This window comes from Mesoplodon mirus (assembly GCF_964341445.2).
Source record: "Mesoplodon mirus genome assembly, chromosome: 2".
NCBI classification, from domain to species: Eukaryota; Metazoa; Chordata; class Mammalia; order Artiodactyla; family Ziphiidae; genus Mesoplodon; species Mesoplodon mirus.
Window position 1 is genome coordinate 115,020,720 of NC_138977.1, and position 14,711 is coordinate 115,035,430.

The 14,711-nt window shown below is 38.8% G+C and overlaps 1 protein-coding gene across 2 annotated transcripts in view; it reads right to left on the reverse strand.

Annotated features, from left to right (window-relative positions):
- The window catches only part of RYR2 (ryanodine receptor 2), a 729,440-nt gene that overhangs the window by 257,099 nt on the left and 457,630 nt on the right, over positions 1 to 14,711 (reverse strand). For both annotated transcript variants that reach the window (XM_082634943.1, XM_082634944.1), the window contains exon 28: positions 7,652 to 7,860. In XM_082634943.1, the coding sequence (XP_082491069.1) occupies positions 7,652 to 7,860 (209 nt within the window). The remainder of the gene's footprint in view (positions 1 to 7,651; positions 7,861 to 14,711) is intronic.

Below are 14,711 nucleotides of genomic sequence, written 5' to 3' on the forward strand. Positions count from 1 at the left end.
TCCCTAAAGTATCACCTTCACTGTGAACTGACATATAACGGGATATAGTCACTAATGCAAAACAATGATTTGATTCTTCTAAAGCATAACACATTGTACTTTTAAAAAATTTTAACTAAATGAGGTATCAAAAGGTGTTAAATTTTTCCATCTGAAATAAAAAACAGGATTCAGGAATTGTAATATTGCAGAACACAGTGGGTCAGTTGTCCTAGAAGACACAACACTAATTTATAGCCTAGAAATGCTTTCCCACACATACACCTGGGTACCCAGGCGTCAAATCTCTTCATGATTATTTATTCTAATTTTCTTTTTTTAATTAGAAAATACTTTTTTCCTTCAAAAGGAATACAAATTCACTGAAGAAAATTAGGAAATAAAAATAGGATAAAAAAATAAAATGTCAATAATTTCATCCCCCCAAAAAGACTATTATTATTCTACTATGGCTGTGCCATATATACATTTAAAAATTTTTTTTTATTCTTTTTTAAGTTTTTGTCTTGATATTCCTAATAATGTGTTTACTTTTTATAATTTTCGAAATTTATTTATTTATTAAAAAAATTTTTTTTTTTTTGCAGTACGCGGGCCTCTCACTGTTGTGGCCTCTCCCGTTGCGGAGCACAGGCTCTGGACGCACAGGCTCAACGGCCATGGCTCACGGGCCCAGCCGCTCCGCGGCATGTGGGATCCTCCCAGACCGGGGCATGAACCTGTGTCCCCTGCATCGGCAGGCGGACTCTTAACCACTGCGCCACCAGGGAAGCCCTGAAATTTATTTTATTTATTTTTATATACAGGTTCTTATTAGTCATCCATTTTATACATATTAGTGTATATATGTCAATCCCCATCTCCCAATTCAACATACCACCACCTCCTCCTGCCACGTACCCACCTTGGTGTCCATACATGTGTTCCCCACATCTGTGTCTCTATTTCTGCCCTGAAAACGAGTTCATCTGTACCATTTTTCTAGGTCTACATATATGCGTTAATATACGATATTTGTTTTTCTCTTTCTGACTTACTTCACTCTGTATCACAGTCTCTAGATCCACCCACATCTCTACAAATGACCCAATTTCCTTCCTTTCTATGGCTGAGTCATATTCCACTGTATATATGTGCCACATCTTCCTTATCCATTCGTCTGTCAATGGGTACTTAGGTTGCTTCCATGATCTGGCTATTGTAAATAGTGCTGCAATGAACATTGGGGTGCATGTGTCATTTTGAATGATGATTTTCTCTGGGTATATGCCCAGAAGTGGGATTGCTGGGTCATATGGTAATTCTTAGTTTTTTAAGGAACCTCCATACTGTTATTCATAGTGGCTGTATCAATTTACATTCCCACCAACAGTGCAAGAGTGTTCCCTTTTCTCCACACCCTCTCCAGCATTTGTTATTTGTAGATTTTCTAATGATGCCCATTCTAACTGGTTTGAGGTGATACCTCATTGTATTTCTAATTTGCATTTTGCTAATAATTAGTGATGTTGAGCAGTTTTTCATGTGCTTCTTGGCCATCTGTATGTCTTCTTTGGAGAAATGTCTATTTAGATCTTCTATTTTTTGATTGGGTTGTTTTTTTAATATTGAGCTGCATGAGCTGTTCATATATTTTGGAAATTAATCCTTTGTCCACTGATTCGTTTGCCAATATTTTCTCCCATTCTGAGGGTTGTCTTTTCATCTTGTTTATGGTTTCCTTTGCTGTGCAAAAGCTTTGATGTTTCATTAGGTCCCAATTGTATATTTTTGTTTTTATTTCCATTTCTCTAGGAGGTGGGTCAAAAAAGACCTTGCTGTGATTTATGGCAAAGAGTTTTCTTCTATGCTTTCCTCTAAGAGTTTTATAGTGTCCGGTCTTACATTTAGGTCTCTAATCCGTTCTGAGTTTATTTTTGTGTATGGTGTTAGGAAGTGTTCTAATTTCATTCTTTTATATGTAGCTGTCCAGTTTTCCCAGCACCACTTATTAAAGAGACTGTCTTTTCTCCATTGTATATCCTTGCCTCCTTTGTCATAGATGAGTGGACCATAGGTGCAAGGGTTTATCTCTGGGCTTTCTATCCTGTTCCATTGATCTATATTTCTGTTTTTGTGCCAGTACCATATTGTCTTGATTACTGTAGCTTTGTAGTATAGTCTGAAGTCAGAGAGTCTGATTCCACCAGCTCCATTTTTTCCCCTCAAGACTGCTTTGGCTATTTGGAGTCTTTTGTGTCTCCATACAAATTTTAAGACTTTTTGTTCTAGTTCTGTAAAAAATGCCATTGGTAATTTGATAGGGATTGCACTGAATCTGTAGATGCTTTGGGTAGTATAGTCATTTTCACAATATTGATTCTTCCAATCCAAGAACATGGTATATCTCTCCATCTGTTGGTATCACCTTTAATTTCTTTCATCACTGTCTTATAGTTTTCTGCATACAGGTTTTTGTCTCCTTAGGTAGGTTTATTCCTAGGTATTTTATTCTTTTTATTGCAGTGGTAAATGGGAATGTTTCCTTAATTTCTCTTTCAGATTTTTCATCATTAGTGTACAGGAATGCAAGAGATTTCTGTGCATTAATTTCATATCCTGCAACTTTACCAAATTCATTGATGAGCTTTAGTAGTTTTCTGGTGGACTCTTTAGGATTCTCTACGTATAATATCATGTCAGCTGCAAACAGTGACAGCTTTACTTCTTCTTTTCCAATATGTATTCCTTTTATTTCTTTTTCTTCTCTGATTGCCGTGGCTAGGACTTGCAAAACTACGTTGACTAATAGTGGCCAGAGTGGACATGCTCGTCTTGTTCCTGATCTTAGTGGAAATGCTTTCAGTTTTTCACAATTGAGAATGATGTTTGTTGTGGGTTTGTCATATACAGCCTTTATTATGTTGAGGTAGGTTCCCTCTACGCCCACTTTCTGGAGAGTTTTTATCATGAATTGGTGTTGAATTTTGTCAAAAGCTTTTTCTGCATCTCTTGAGATGATCATATGGGTTTTATTCTTCAGTTTGTTAATATGGTGTATCACATTAATTGATTTGCGTATATTGAAGTATCCTTGCATCCCTGGGATAAATCCCACTTCTTCATGGTGTATGATCCTTCTGGTGTGCTGTTGGATTCTGTTTGCTAGTATTGTGTTGAGGAATTTTGCATCTATATTCATCAGTGATATTGGTCTGTAATTGCTTTTTCTGTAATATCTTTGTCTGCTTTTCGTATCAGGGTGATGGTGGCCTCATAGAATGAGTTCGGGAGTATTCCTTCCTCTGCAATTTTTTCGAAGACTTTGAGAAGGACAGGTGTTAGCTCTTCTCTAAATGTCTGATAGAATTCGCCTGTGAAGCCATCTGGTTCTGACCTTGTTTGTTTGTTGGAAGGTATTTTTTGTTTTTTTTTTTTGCAGTATGCGGGCCTCTCACTGTTGTGGCCTCTCCCGTTGCGGAGCACAGGCTCCGGATGCGCAGGCTCAGCGGCCATGGCTCACGGGTCTGGCCACTCTGCGGCATGTGGGATCTTCCCGGACCGGGGCATGAACCCGTGTCCCCTGCATTGGCAGGTGGACTCTCAACCACTGTGCCACCAGGGAAGCCCTGTTGGAAGATTTTTAATCACAGTTTCAACTTCAGTACTTATGATTGGTCTCTTCATATTTTCTACTTCTTCCTGGTTCAGTCTTGGAAGGTTATACATTTCTAAGAATTTGTCCATTTCTTCCAGGTTGTCTATTTTATTGGCATAGAGTTGCTGGTAAGTAGTCTCTTAGGATGCTTTGTATTTCTGTGGTGTATGTTGTAACTTCTCCTTTTTCATTTCTAATTTTATTGATTTGAGTCCTCTCCCTCTTTTTCTTGATGAGTGGATAATGGTTTATCAATTGTGTTTATCTTCTCAAAGAACCAGCTTTTAGTTTTATTGATCTTTGCTACTGTTTTCTTTGTTTCTATTTATTTCTGCTGTGATATTTATGATTTCTTTCCTTCTACTAACTTGGCGTTTTGTTTGTCCTTCTTTCTCTAGTTCCTTTAGGTGTAAGGTTAGATTTCTTATTTGAAATTTTTCTTGTTTATTGAGGTAGGCTTGTATTGCTGTAAACTTCCCTCTTAGAACTGCTTTTGCTGCATCCCATAGGTTTTGGATCATTGTGTTTTCACTGTAATTTGTCTCTAGGTATTTTTTGATTTCCTCTTTAATTTCTTCAGTGATCTCTTGGATATTTAGTAACATATTATTTAGCCTCCATGTATTTTGTGTTTTTTACGTTTTTTCCCCTGTAATTCATTTCTAATCTCATGGTGTTGTGGTCAGAAAAGATGCGTGATATGATTTCAATTTTCTTAAATTTACTGAGGCTTGATTTGTGACCCAAGATGTGATCTATCCTACAGAATGTTCCGTGTGCACTTGAGAAGAAAGTGTAATCTGCTGTTTTTGAATGGAATGTCCTATAAATATCAATTAAATCTATCTGGTCTACTGTATCATTTAAAGCTTGTGTTTCCTTATTAATTTTCTGTTTGGAAGATCAGTCCATTGGTGTAAGTGAGGTGTTAAAGTCCCCCAATATTAGTGTGTGACTGTCAATTTCCTCTTTTATAGCTGTTAGCAGTTGCCTTATGTATTGAGGTGCTCCTATGTTGGGTGCATATATATTTATAATTGTTATATCTTCTTGGATTGATCCCTTGATTATTATGTAGTGTCCTTTGTCTCTTGTAACATTCTTTATCTTAAAGTCTATTTTATCTGATATGAGTATTGCTACTCCAGCTTTCTTTTGATTTCCATTTGCATGGAATATCTTTTCCATACCCTCCCTTTCAGTCTGTATGTGTCCCTAGGTCTGAAGTGTGTCTCTTGTAGACAGCATATATATGGGTCCTGTTTCTGTATCCATTCAGCGAGCCTGTGTCTTTTGGTTAGAGCACTTAACCCATTCATGTTTAAGGTAATTATCAATATGTATGTTCCTATTACCATCTTCTTAATTGTTATGGGTTTGTTTTTGTTGTTTGTTTGTTTTGTTGTGTTCTCTTGTGTTTCCCACTTAGAGAAGTTCCTTTAGCATTTGTTGTAGAGCTGGTTTGGTGGTGCTGAATTCTCTTAGCTTTGGCTTGTCTGTAAAGCTTTTGATTTCTCCGTTGAATCTGAATGAGATCCTTGCCGGGTAGAGTAATCTTGGTTGTAGGGTTTTCCCTTCCATCACTTTAAATATATCATGCCACTTCCTTCTGGCTTGTAGGGTTTCTGCTGAGGAATCAGCTGTTAACCTTATGGGAGTTCCCTTGTACGTTATTTGTCGTTTTTCCCTTGTTGCTTTCAATAATTTTTCTTTGTCTTTAATTTTTGTCAGTTTGATTACTATGTGTCTTGGCATGTTTCTCCTTGGGTTTATACTGTATGGGACTCTCTGTGCTTCCTGGACTTGGGTGGCTATTTCCTTTCCCATGTTAGGGAAGTTTTTGACTATAATCTCTTAAAATATTTTCTCAGGTCCTTTCTCTGTCTCTTCTCCTTCTGGGACCCCTATAATGCAAGTGTTGTTGCGTTTAATGTTGTCCCAAAGGTCTCTTAGGCTGTCTTCATTTCTTTTCATTCTTTTTTCTTTATTCTGTTCCATGGCAGTGAATTCCACCTTTCCGTCTTCCAGGTCACTTATCCATTCTTCTGCCTCAGTTTTTCTGCGATTGATTCCTTCTAGTGTAGTTTTCATTTCAGTTATTGTATTGTTCATCTCTGTTTGTTCTTTAATTCTTCTAGGTGTTTATTCTTTAATTCTTCTAGGTTTTTGTTAAACATTTATTGCATCTTCTCGATCTTTGCCTCCATTCTTTTTCCGAGGTCCTGGATCATCTTCACTATCATTATTCTGAATTATTTTTCTGGAATGTTGCCTGTCTCCACTTCATTTAGTTGTTTTTCTGGGGTTTTATCTTGTTCTTTCATCTACTACATAGCCCATTGCCTTTTCATCTTGTGTATCTTTCTGTGAATGTGTTTTTTGTTCCATAGGCGGCAGGACTGTAGTTCTTCTTGCTTCTGCTGTCTGCCCTCTGGTGGATGAGGCTATCTAAGATGTTTGCGCAAGTTTTCTGATGGTAGGGACTGGTGGGGGGTAGATCTGGGTGTTGCTCTGGTGGACAGAGCTCAGTAAAACTTTAATCTGCTTGTCTGCTGATGGGTGTGGCTGGGTTCCCTCCCTGTTGGTTGTTTGGCCTGAGACAACCCAACACTGGAGCCTACCCGGCTCTTTGGTGGGGCTAATGGAGAACTCTGGGAGGGCTCATGCCAAGGAGTACTTCCCAGAACTTCTTCTGCCAGTGTCCTTGTCCTCATGGTGAGGCACAGCCACCCCCCACCTCTGCAGGAGACCCTCCAACACTAGGAGGTAGGTCTGGTTCAGTCTCCTGTGGGGTCACTGCTCTTTCCTCTGGGTCCCAACACTACTTTGTTTGTACCCTCCAAGAGTGGAGTCCCTGTTTCCCCCAGTCCTGCCGAAGTCCTGCAATCCAATGTTGCTAGCCTTCAAAGTCTGATTCTCTAGGAATTCTTCCTCCCGCTTCCAGATCCCCAGGTTGGGAAGCCTGATGTGGGGCTCAGAACCTTCACTCCAGTGGGTGGACTTCTGTGGTATAAGTGTTCTCCAGTTTGTGAGTCACCCACCCTGTAGTTATGGGATTTGATTTTATTGTGATTGCACCCCTCCTACCATCTCTCACTGTGGCTTCTCCTTTGTCTCTGGATGTGGGGTATCTTTTTTGGTGAGTTCCACTGTCTTCCTGTCGATGACCGTTCAGCAGTTAGTTGTGATTCCGGTGTTCTCGCAAGAGTGAGTGAGCGCACATCCTTCTACTTCACCATCTTGAACCAATCTCTCCATATTTTGTATTTTTAATTTTAAAATATATTATGCAGCTAAAATTATCATTAAACACTTATATAATGTATAAATAAACAATAAAAGAAGCAATTGAGGGGAATTCCCTGGCGGTCCAGTGGTTTGGACTCTGCACTTTCACTGCCGTGGGCCCAGTTCAATCCCTGGTCGGGGAACTAGGATCCCACAAGCCACGAGGCCTCACCAAATTAAAAAAAAAAAAAAAAAGCAACTGACCAGCTTCCACCAAACTTAAAACATAAAAATTACCAATAATGTTGAAAATGAAAACTCTTGGTGATTGCAAACAACAAACAGCATTCTTATGGCTATTAAATGTTTATACCTATCATTAATTATTGCTTGAGGATAAATTCCTTCTATGCAATTCCTCTGTCAAAGTGAATATATTTTAAATTAGCATATGGATTTTTAGCATTTTTGATAGACAAGGGTGATTCATCTTTTTGATATGATACAGCATCAATATTTTACTTCTTGAATTTTGAATAATCTTGACTATTCACAGGGTGAGGGAAAACGTTTTGAGACTACAAGGACAAAAGTTTTCCTAGGAACTATTTTCTCAAGGTTGAGCTCAGGAAAGTACTAATATTACTGTACCACCAAAAGGAATACCAGAGGAAATCAAGCCAGGCAGCGTGGGAGCCCACAGTGTGTGGATGCCTGGTGCACAGCAGCCTACAAAACCAGGAGCCTACAAACTCCAGTGTCTGGTGCCCAGCAAAGCACACTCACCTTGAAGCCATCGAAAGCAAAGGCACGTTCATCCGAGCCAAGCTCCTGATCGGGTTGACAGCCTGGCCTGCTCCAGCCAACTCTCATGTCTCCAGCAGTGACAGCCTCAAATTCAAAATACCACCTTCCTGCCTTCACAGCATAAGTTTTCTCAGCGCGGAAGATTCGGAACCTTTCTCCTGTGCCGCTGCACACTTCAGCTCTGGCAGCTGTGAATGGAAAGAGATTCTGGTGATCGTTGCATGGGGAATTGAAAGAGGGCAGATACCACGTAACCTACAGGGATGATGCTAATGATACCTTCTATTCTTATCTTGGTTCATATGTGACAAAGTGTTTTCATATCAGATAGAACCAGCTGGGTGAAGTGGAAAGTACATGGCCTCCCTTGGGAGATGCTGGTTGTTAACTTTCACTAATGCTGTAGGGCAGATGATGTAAAAAAAAAAAAAAAATTTTTTTTTTCCTGTGGAAAAAAGCCTAACAGCCACTTGGTGGTTTGGTAGTGGAAGATGAGATGAACTTGAGGGCAAGAATGGGAAGAAGACAATAAAAGAGGTTTAAACTGTTCTGCATAGGAAATAAATAGACATTTATGGGCAGGAGAGAAGAGAGAAGAAGCACCCAGGAAGTGAGGAGGAGAGAAAGAAAACAACAAGAGAGAGCTATACATTAGCAGAGAATGGGAACCATTGATAAGTTTCCCAGACAGAATGGTTACGGGCATAAGTCTTCTGCTACCCCACCTCTTCACTGTAATGTACTATACACACAAATGCTGTGTTTAAGTGACTTGAGGAAAAAATAAAAGGGTCAAGTCCAACATCAGGATCCGTGTGGTGAGATGGGGAAAAAATATCTGTAGGACGTGAGGTGCACCAGAGATGGAGTGTGCCAGTGGTACAAAACCTCGGAACAGGGGACCTGGAGCTAGAATGACTTGGAGAACGTCACCTCCTAGGAAATCACAGCGCATGGGGACAAGGGTCCACTGAACTGATATCAAAGGATATGGTCAGCTCCATGAAGTTCGGGGTTAGATACAGAGAAGCAAATTTAAGTGACTTGACTGAAGTCACACAACTAACAAATGGCAGAATTCGGGAGCTGCCAAATGCTACAACCTGTGTCCTCTCCACTCTACCTTCAGGAGTTCACACAGAATTAGTAGGTACCAGTTAAATATTAGTGCTCATCTGTTCTCAGGAGTTAGGGAAGCCCTGATAAATAATAAAAGTTTATTAAAAGCTAAACTATTGATGTGACCAAATAAATAAAAATAGTCACGATAAGCTCTAAAGGTTGACGATAAACACACAGATCATCTTTAACAATTTAAGATTAGATTGAAGAAAAGAAAAATGGACTAAGAGGTCCCAGCACATAATAGGAGCTGATTTAATGAAATGATCAATTATTACTTTTTGATGACTTTATGGTGATTGTAGGGCATGTAGATGAACTGCATCTGTTGATAAACCTTTCAAAAACTGGGTTAAATTTCTGAATAAGCAACATTTTGTTTTTTCACCTTTCCCCACATATACACACATGCTCACTCCTAACGACTTAGTCTGCTCCAAGCAAATCTCCTGTATCCAGCAGTGACAGCCTCAAATGTCACACACTCATATCATACAATACATTCAAACACCTTACTGAAAAAATGAATGCATTAATACAGTTTAAAAATGAGACATTTATACTACTCTATGGAGCAGACAGCATGTACAAAATTCTCTGAAGAGAGAAAGTTTGCTTTCGATACATTCAAGGTGGGAGTGGAAAGGGGCTTGAATGAGAGAAACATCTCCATGGTGAAGAGTAAAATATTCTCACATCTGTTACTTAATAACTGAATGATTTTTGAAAGGGAGAATAGTAAACCACTGTTTTGAGGACAAGAAAATTAACTATTAAGGAGATAGTTCTAAATGCCATAATACCAAAAAAAAAAAAAAAAAAAATAGGAAAAGCCACATTTCCAGAGTCAGTATTTTCTCAAGAAACAGTACACCGATCCACTGCTTCTTTAAATCATGGCTGTAATCTTCCCTAAACTAATCTAAGAGGTACAGAAAACAAGCTTTGAACTACACAAACATTGGGAGATTCCTTTTCAGGAAAATAAAACGCTCTCACATATTATCCTTATTTTTAGTGATGTCGACATGTGCAAATACAATCATACTTGTATTCTAGTTTGTACTAACAAACTCAATCCCAATTTCCTGAGTATGAAACACTCAGTTTTTTAGAAAACTAAACTGCTGAAAAACTCACATATCCTTTTTCCTGTTTTATGTTTCCAGGACATCGGACTCCACGAAATGCACAGTGTGCTCAAGAAATGCAAATAAATGTTAATATTAGCTTAAATCAAATACATTGGAAAATGTGGTATAAAAAATATAACCAGTATTTAATTTCTTTAAAAGCTCAGTACAGAGCCTGGAGTCTCGTCCAGGGCAGCTGGTCCACTCTCATCGGGGTGTCCTGGCCAAAGCCCGCGTGGCAGGCAGAACTCGACAAGAAAAGCATCACTGGAGCTCAAGTTTGTTTTGAAAACAGCCTCAAGTTCCACCTGTCCTCGCTGATCTGTGGTTTTCTATGTGACCAGGAAATCAAACTGATAATCTGATCAGTCTGATCTCCAAATTGGAGCAGGAAGATAAAGTGATGACAGAGGAGAGAGCAACTCCCTCAGCCACCTGTCCAGATTTGGAAGTTCTACCTAAAGCCAAAGGGTTAACTTCTAAGCAGCACGTTTTTAGAAAAGAACAATCTAAAGGTATAAATATAGTAAGAGTTCTGATTTTCCACAGTGGAAAAATGCCGTAAATTAGAAAAGACACACAAAGTTACCAAGACAGTCATTTTCCCAAGAGAAAATGTTGCCGCTGGAGAGATAACATGAAACTGTTGCGAGTTGGAGTGAAGTATAAGTCATCTCCAAAATTACATTTTCCTTGAGCATTCCTACAAGCAATTGTTTGCATAAATGTGACTCAGATACTGAGTGTTTCAAACATAAACTGGTATTGGTTTAGTTGCTCTCTTCTTATCTTTTTATTACTTGTTTTATTTTAATAATATTTTTAAATTTTTTTTTAATAACTTTATTTTATTTTTTCTTTCTTTCTTATTTTTCTCCCTTTACTTCTGAGCCATGTGGCTGACAGGGTCTTGGTGCTCTGGCTGGGTGTCAGGCCTGAGCCTCTGAGGTGGGAGAGCCGAGTTCAGGACACTGGACCACCAGAGACCACCTGGCTTCATGTAATATCAATCAGCAAGAGATCCCCCAGAGACCTCTGTCTCAACGCGACGATCCAGCTCCATCCAACGGCCAGCAAGCACCACTGCTGGACGCCCGATGCCAAACAACAGCAAGACAGGAACACAACCCCACCCATTAGCAGAGAGGCTGCCTAAAATCACAGTAAGTTCACAGACACCCCAAAACACACCACCGGACACCACCCTGCCCAACAGAAAGACAAGATCCAGCCCCACCCATCAGAACTCAGGCACCAGTCCCCTCAACCAGAAAGCCTACACAAGACACTGAACCAACTTCAATCACTGGGGGCAGACACAAAAAACAACGGGAACTACGAACCTGCAGCCTGTGAAAAAGAAACCCCAAACACAGTAAGTTAAGCAAAATGAGAAGACAGAGAAATACGCAGCAGATGAAGGAGCAAGGTAAAAACCCACCAGACCAAACAAATGAAGAGGAAATAGGCAGTCTACCTGAAAAAGAATTCAGAGTAATGATAGTAAAGATGATCCAAAATCTTGGAAATAGAATGGAGAAAATACAAGAAACATTTAACAAGGACCAAGAAGAACTAAGGAGCACAAAAACAATGATGAACAACATAAAAATGAAATTAAAAATTCTCTAGAGTAAGATGGGAATAAAGACACAGACCTACTAGAGAATGGACTTGAGGACATGTGGAGGGGGAAGGGTAAGTTGTGACAAAGTGAGAGAGTGGCATGGACATATATACACTACCAAACGTAAAATAGATAGCTAGTGGGAAGCAGCCGCATAGCACAGGGAGATCAGCTCAGTGCTTTGTGACCACCTAGAGGGGTGGGATAGGGCGGGTGGGAGGGAGGGAGACATAAGAGGGAAGAGATATGGGAACATACGTATGTGTATAACTGATTCACTTTGTTATAAAGCAGAAACTAACAGACCATTGTAAAGCAATTATACTCCAATAAAGATGCTAAAAAAAATTCTCTAGAAGAAATCAATAGCAGAATAACTGAGTCAGAAGAACATATAAGTGACCTGGAAGATAAAATACTGGAAATAACTACTGCAGAGCACAATAAAGAACAAAGAATGAGAAGAATTGAGGACAGTCTCAGAGACCTCTGGGACAACATTAAACGCACCAACATTCAAATTATATGGGTCCCAGAAGAAGAAGAGAAAAAGAAAGGGACTGAGAAAATATCTGAATAGATTATTGTTGAAAACTTCTCTAATATGGGAAAGGAAATAGTCAGTCAAGTCCAGGAAGCATAGAGAGTCCCATGTGGGATAAATCCAAGGAGAACCTCATGTAAGTATGTAAGCTCATGTAAGCTCATGTAAGTATGTTACATAAATGATTTTTAAATTGTTATAATGAATATAACACTAATTGACATTTTAAAAAAATGAACAGTTAGCAGATATATTTCTATCACACTTATCAAAGCTACTCAAAGAAGAAATTTGGGATTTATGCCTTTAACAAACCACTTTAAGGGCAAGATCTGATATACTGTGTTCCTAGTACCTCACTGCTCCTAGCACGGAGAGAGCAAACACCAATGACCATTCAAATAGGATGTAAAATATCTATACACGCTTCATTCCAAACCATACATTTAAAAGACAATTACCACTAGAGGGCAGTCAAGATCTAAGCATGTATTAAAATTACAAGTTTTTTATAATAAGCTATGAAGGCAGGCAGGCTAGTCTCGAAAATTGTACACGTATCTTGAATCCTTTAGGTGTATCTGTATAATAATCTTAAAAAATCATTGATATTAATCAGTTATCTTTTTAACCTGGTAATACTTCTAAGTAAGCAATTCAAATCTCAATAAAACTTTGTAATGAATAAAAATAAATGACTTTTTCAAATGTTTTAAAATATTATTTAGAACAATTCTCCAAAAATAGTATAATTCAAACACTGAGTTCATATTCATTCTGGAGTACATAAATCATCATTCCGACTAACAGAAAATAAATGATAGCCCTGACCAATTACATAAGGTTAGATTCAGTTTTATCAAAAATTTTATGTCCTTAACTTTTTTAATGTCAGCAAAAGCAGTACAGTCAATTACAAATTAATGTTTTAAATCTTATCTTAGTGATCACCGTTTTGCTTTATTCCATAAAATCTCACATCTATCTATTCATTTCCATTTTTCACTATCCTTGTCCTGAAGATCACAATATTCCCAAAGCCCCCCAACTGGTCTCTCTGCCCAAGCATTCTCCCCCTCCAATCTGTTCCTTCCCACTGTTGTCATAGTTATTTTGTTGTTCTAAACTCTGATCACAAATCAAGCTTTTGCTTTAAAACTTCCTGGCGCTAGAACTCCTTGTACAACTTTACCGTATTTCTCAACTGGGTTTTCAAAATATTCCATATTTTAGCCTAATCCTTCTACCTCCATTTATAACTGTTCTGTCCTCACTTATACCCTATAATTTAGCCTAACTAGACAATCAATTTCCCCTCAACTCTTTCTAAATTTAATGACATCAGATATACTTTCCCTCTTTCAGGAATGTCCTTTCTCCCACCAACCTCTTCTTGTTGCTATTTTCATCTCTTCAACAGCTAACTCAGATGCCATTTTTTCCCCTTACTGATTCCTCCAGTTGGAAAATGAATCTTTCTTACGTATTTTCCATATATATCAATTTAATCCCTACTAAGAGGTAGGCGGGCTCTTGGATTCCAGGACACACTGGTGAATGAAAAACAGGATCTCAGGGAATTCCCTGGCAGTCCAGTGGTTAGGACTTGGTGCTTTCATTGCCATGGCCCCAGGTTCAATCCCTGGTCTGGGAACTAAGGTCCCACAAGCCACGGAGCACAGCCCAAAAAGAGAAAGAAAAAATACAGGATCTCAGCGTCCATTGTGGAATATTTTACATGAGCCTCTCCGTTCGTTAATCACATAACTTCAGTAAGATTGAACCTTGTAAATCAGCTATCAATGGCTCTATCTTTAAATTCTTAAAATGCAGAAACGATGCCATCCTCTGATCACCATTTTTCCTCCCAGTTTTCTCATTTCCTTATTCAAACACATTCACTCTTCAAACTCATTAATTTCCTCTGTGGCTTCCCTTCTTTATCTGTACAGCTTCAGTACCTTCCTGCCCTATTACTCTTCTCCTCACTTGCTCTGTTAACCCCAATCTTTGTCTAATTTTACTATCTCATTCTCACCATCTATACTTGCTCTGCTGAGCTTGCTGGAAAACACAAGCACACAACAGACTGGCACCATTACTAACTCAAAGTCTCTAACCTCAATTGGACCATTAATGTTTCTCTGCTTTTTATCTCTCTGAAACCTGCTCTCTGTCCCATCCCACAAACATCTCTCTCTAATCTTTATTGCTGAGTGACATCAGAAGGAATAGCAGAGTATGGACCTCCAAAACTACTCTTCTCTGTAAAAGCAATGAGAACAATGGAAAAAATGGTCAAAATCAACTTTTTCAGAGCTCTAAAAATTAATTAAAGGCTGGCAGCAATCTGGGGAGTGTTTTCTCAATAAAAAATGGCTCAATATTTGTAAGGACAGCAAGCTTCGTGGTGCTTTAACTTGACTTAGTGCTATTCCTTTCTTCCTAGATGCACAGTACAATGAAAACCAATAGGCCTTCAATTAAAGTGAAAATCAGCAAGCTAGAAACCTCTGGAGTGGACAGAGCAGAGTGGAGCTCCTCAAAGCCCCATTCACGGATAACTGTCATTATTTCACCTTTCTGGTAGTTCCTTGGAAAATTCCACTGGCA